The 5,737-nt window shown below is 37.1% G+C and overlaps 1 protein-coding gene across 1 annotated transcript; it reads right to left on the bottom strand.

Annotated features, from left to right (window-relative positions):
* Positions 1-961: 961 nt before the first annotated feature.
* On the bottom strand, positions 962-2,840 carry LOC114930719 (uncharacterized; the record flags this gene model as incomplete). The annotated part of the gene is made up of 2 exons (XM_085489393.1): positions 962-1,422; positions 2,493-2,840. Coding segments are annotated over 2 exons (717 nt in total), but the record flags the coding sequence as incomplete, so codon positions are not given.
* Between the last annotated feature and the right edge of the window lie 2,897 nt (positions 2,841-5,737).

Here is a 5,737-nt window from a genome sequence, read left to right as displayed (position 1 = left end):
ACAGAAAGATTATTCTTACTTACTTTGCATCTGGCATAATATTATTTCTATAAATAATTAAATATAAATTTTCAATTTAAAAAAATTTATTGTGAATATATATAATGAATAGAAAAACTTGCTAATAATTTGTACTTATTAGATCAAGATACAGAAAATCGCGTATTGTTATTGCAAAGGTATTTTTTGCTACAGAAATATTTTGCAGCATAGCAAACTAGATTATTTAACATTGAAGCCAACAATCTAAATTATTTATTATTGATATATAAGTAGTGATATATTATTATATAATTTCTTACCTTATTATAATACACTCCTGAGATAATTAACAAAATAAATATATTTAGACTAAAAATGAAAAATTCGACATTGTAATGGCTTATGTAAGTTAATATACGTGTCAATAGAAAGAAATAAATCGACCAAATTAACAATATGTACAGTAAAGAAAATCCTGCTTTCCGGCGACTTGTCGGAAATTCGACCACTTTTATTTAGGACACATAAGTATTGTAATTATCAAAAGTGGTTTTAAAATTGTTTGAATATTATTGCTCATTACATGTCCTATTTCGTTTCCGGACTGAACAGTCGTGTCACACTAAATGATAGCACATATTTATAATGTCAGAATACATAAAATAATCGATCGATTGACGTTTACATACCGTAAAACATTTATATAATTCAGAATATAGATTTGATGTTTCTTTTATAATGAAAGTAGAAATGTTTTTTTTAAATATTCTTTATTATTTTTCCCCAAAGGTTTTGTAATACAATAACATATATTTAGTGATTTTATCAATTAATGAATATTAATATTAAATATTATAATATAATATTTTCTGAAGAATATAAAATAAATAAAAATTTCGTACAAATAAAAATTATATCGAGTCAAACGCATAAAACTAAATTATTGAAAAAAAAATTTATAATGAATACATAGTGAGAAAATAATTAATTATGTATAATAAAATCATAATAAAGATTCAGAATTTAAAAAATTATTGTCGCCAAAAAGTTCAAGAGAGTGATTTATATATTCTAAAAACGCCCCGGCGGTGGATACACCGGTGCCAGTGCCGCGTACGCTGCTGGTGCCGGGTATGTGGTTGCTGCCGGATATGTTGTTGGTGGCGCGTACCCTGGTGTAGCGTACCCTGGTGTAGCGTACGCTGGTGGAGCGTACCCTGGTGTAGCGTACGCTGGTGGAGCGTACGCTGGTGGGGCGTACGCTGGTGGAGCGTATACTGGTGGAGCGTGTGCTGGTGGAGCATACACCGCGTACGTCGGTGTAGGTAATGCTGTCGGAGGATATGGTGGAGCCATTGCATACATGTATGCTGGTCGCGCGCGCGTGTTACGTTTTCTTCTTTCTCTATTTACTGCCCGCCGAACCGCTTCGTTTACTTTCTGTAAAAATAAAGATTATAAGCATACTGTGTGTGTGTGTGTGTGTGTGTGTGTGTGTGTACATACACGCACACAAATCAAATTTATTTATGTATGAGTGTGTACATATATGTACATACATATATACAGGTTATTGTAATTGTAACAGAGCAAAATAAAAAATGTGATAAGAAAAAAAAAGATGTGGACAAAAATCAGTAAATTACAATGCAAATTCTACAGATCGAATAAAAACTGTATATGTGCATGTATATATATAAACACACTAAAATGATTTTATTACAGATGTTTTACTTATTATAAATAAAAAAATATCATTTGTAAAAAACATAAAAAAAGTTAAAAAAATTTTAATATTTGCAAAATCATTATTTCTCCAAAAAATGTAGTACACACCATTTTTCTAAAGAACAATGCAATGAATAAAAGAAAATGCAAATGTTTCAGTTTTATATGAAACAATATTTGTTTCATAAAAGCTGAAACATTTGCATTTTCAATTTTTGTTTCATAAAAAACGGAAACATTTGCATTTTTTTTATTCATTGCATTATTCTTTCAAAAAATGTGTACATTTTTTGGAGAAATAATGATTTTGCAAATATAAAATTCTTTTTCAATTTTATTTATGTTTTTTACAAATAATATTTTTTAATTTATAATATTTTTAAAAACTCTGAAATAAAAATTATTTCAGTGTGTTTATATATACATGCACGTATACAGTATTTATTCGATTTGTACAATTTGCATTGTAATTACAATTTACTGATTTTTGTCCATATTTATTTCTTTGCTTATCACATATTTTTTATTGTGCATTGTTACAATAACAATAGCCTGTATATATGTATGTATATATGTGTACACACACATACATAAATAAATTTTATTGTAGACTTGTTATAAAATTAGCCCTTTATACAAAGCGTATATATTCATATATTTATCAACAAAAATTTAATTTAAAATATATATTTTTTAAAAAGAATTAGAAAAAATTATTTCAATAATTTAGTGCAATAAAAATAACTGTGCGGTCAATTTTACTACAAAAATTAATTACCAACCTTTTGCATTAGTCTATTCACCGCGTCGTTCCTCGGTGGGGCTGCGTCAATCCTCGGCGGGGCTGCGTGGGCTGCGTCGTTCCTCGGCGGGGCTGCGTCAATCCTCGGCGGGGCTGCGTTGTTCCTCGGCGGGGCCGCGTCTATTCTTGGCGGGGCCGTGTCTATTCTTGGCGGGGTCGCGTCTATTCTTGGCGGGGCCGCGTCTATTCTTGGCAGGGCCGCGTCGTTTCTCGGCGATGCATTATTAGTCGATCCTCCTGAAAATTTAAAATTATTTTGGTCTAATTTGTTTTCGACAAAATAAATACTAAGACTGCGATCGGGACGAACGATCGGAATATCGTTGTTCTATATTTCACAAGAATAAACATTGAATATTTCGAAGCATTCATAGCGTTTTTTCCGATCATAGCCTAATATATATGTATATATGTATATATGTACATATGTGTGTCTGTGTATGTATTTATATATTTTGTAATATTGTCATGAAAGAGGAATAATGTGTGTGAGAGAAAAAGAGAAAGAAAAAAAATAGAGAGAAAGAGAGAGAAAAAGAAAGGAATAGAGAGAAAGAGGGAGAGAGAGAGAGAAAGAGAGAGTATATGTGTTACAAAACATGGACACATTCTTTACCCGCGCAAAAAGAAGTCCTTATTTTTCTCTCCTTGTCCTTCTATGCTGTTTGAGACATGTATGCTAATTTAAACTATATAGTTCCATGAGTCTAGTTATGTATATATATCTATGATAATACACTTATACATGTCTATATATCGCATACAATTTGTATAAAATATTGCCGTACACACACGCACTCTCTCTCTCTCTCTCTCTCTCTCTCTCTCTCTCTCTCTCTCTCTCTCTCTCTCTCTTTCCTTCTTCCTTTCTCTTTCTCTCTCACACACATTGCTATTTCGTGACAATATTACAAAATACATAAATATATACAGACACATACAGGCATACATATATATACATATACATATATTAGGCTATGGTCGGACAAGACGCAATAAATGCTTCGAAATATTATGTTTATTCTTGTGAAATAAAGGACAAAGATAAAATAATCCTAAAAAAATCATAAAATGAAAAAGTCAGGCCATGTTCAAAAGAAGGTACTCAAAAATTTAAACGATCTAATAATAAATTATCACGAAAAGTAACTGATATGTTATTCAAGGTGCCAGTTCAAAGTGAACATACGTAAAGTGTATATTATCTAAATTTAGTAATAATATATTACCATGAAAAGTAACTGTGATATTTTATTCAAGGTGCAAGTTCACATTGAATATACATACATATAAGTAAAACTGATTACAATTTGATTCTAGAAAATAAGTGCGATATGTTATTCTTAGTGCACAAAATATAATAGTCGTTTATAGAGATTTGATTTGAAATTCATACTAGCCCGTACAATGAAAAATAATTGCTCGTAATTCCAGAGTACCAATTTGTTAATGACTCAGAAAAATAACATGGCGGCCTGCTCTCAAAAAACTATGATGTTTCTCGATGTCCATTTAGAAATAATGTCGAAGCTCTTACAGAATAATTACTACAACATTTGAAATACGAAAAGTATTACATTAGAAGAAGATTAGATTAAAATAAGGATTCAACGTATTTTTAAAAGCTCTACACACACAACGAAGTGAATATACAAAACTATATACAAATACCTTTTTCTTCTGTGTTTCTGAAGAAAATTGTAAGTCAAATGAAACCTTGCACTTTGAGAACCATGTCACTTACTTTTCAGAGTAAAAGTGAGAAATTTTTTTTGAATATTTTAATAATATTTATTTCTCACTTGTATCTTAAATAATTAATATGTAATTTTTTATTGTATATTACGACAAATAATCAGTAAACTTTTATTTTTTCTTTAAATTCTAGTGGTCTGATCTGTGTTTGTGTGTTGGGGGGGCTGTGTTCTTGGGACCGGAGAAGGGGTGCGTCTGTGTTGAGTTTGTGATCTTTTTTTGCTGTCTTCTCCACATGTCTTTTTCTACCCGTTGGGCGGGGAGCAATCAAGGCAAAGGGGCAGCAAGACGGACGCCCGACAAGACGGGGATACACAGCGGGAGGGGAGACAAAAAGGGGAAAGGGACGAAGAAAGGGAGGGGGAAGGGAAGACAAGGGGCACAACGCGGAGGGCAAGGAGGGAGGCGACCCAGCGAAAGGGGGGGGGGAGAGCAGCCGCCAGGGGGAGGGGGCGGAGGCAGGAACAAGGGGGGGACGCGGGAAGGACGAGCAAGGAGGGGGCAGGGGGACGGGCGAGGAGGAAGGGCAAAGCAAAGCGCGAGAAACGACGAGGAGAGGGGGGGGCAACTAGGAGACAGAGCGCACGGAGGGGCGAAACAAGGGGAGCAGGTGGAACGAGAGGGAGGAGAGGCAAGGGGAACGGGCACCGGGGAAGACAGAGCACAGGTCCGGTTGGGCAGGGTAAGGAGGAGGACTAAGTTAGATAATATACACGGTACGGTAATGTTTCCGGGGAACGGCACCGGAGAACATAAGCAGTTTACTTTTTGTGATAATTAAGATTATGAGATCGGGTAAATTTTAGTACCTTCTGTGGACAGGCCTGATTTTTCCATTGGGGAGGAGGGGGGGGAAGATCACGGACGGGGGAAAGGGGACGAGTGCTAGAGGAGACTAACCTAGGAATCTCAGCGGCGTGGGGTGGTTTTGGGTGGAGGAAGGCTAGGGGGGGTATATCACATGTGATGTGGAGAGGGATGTGGTGTTGTGCGGGAGGCGAGACAGAACGGGGGAGAAGAACCAGCGAGGCAAGACAGCCCAAAAGAAGGGGGGAAAGAGAGGGGAGAGAGGGACGAAGAAAAGAGAGAAGGAGAGAGAGGGAGACAGGGGAGAGGGGAGGGGACCTCGGTGGGCAAGGGGAAAGGGGGGGGGGGGGGGGGGAGAAGGGAATACGGGGAACGAGACAGGGCCACAGGGAGGGCAAGGGGCCAGAAGGAAGGGATAGGCCTTGGAGGAAAGGGAAAATAAAGCAGGGGCCCCGCCATCGCCCAGCGCGGGAGAACGCAACCAAGAGGGGGCGGCGGGCGCCCGAGGGGAACACACATTCACAGATGGCGGCTGATAAGTGGGTCGGGATGAGCCGGGTGGAAAGGCAGCGAAGCCAGGTCAAATGCAAACGGAGGGCACGCGGGGGAGGCAGCCGGACAGCAGCGTAGGTAAAAGCGCCGAGCAGCCGATAGGGAGGGGGG

This window comes from Nylanderia fulva, unplaced genomic scaffold (assembly GCF_048542155.1).
Source record: "Nylanderia fulva isolate GAGA-0341 unplaced genomic scaffold, ASM4854215v1 Scaffold1153, whole genome shotgun sequence".
Lineage (NCBI taxonomy): Eukaryota > Metazoa > Arthropoda > Insecta > Hymenoptera > Formicidae > Nylanderia > Nylanderia fulva.
Note: the sequence above shows the minus strand (reverse complement) of the source record. Positions and strands in the feature narration are given on the sequence as shown.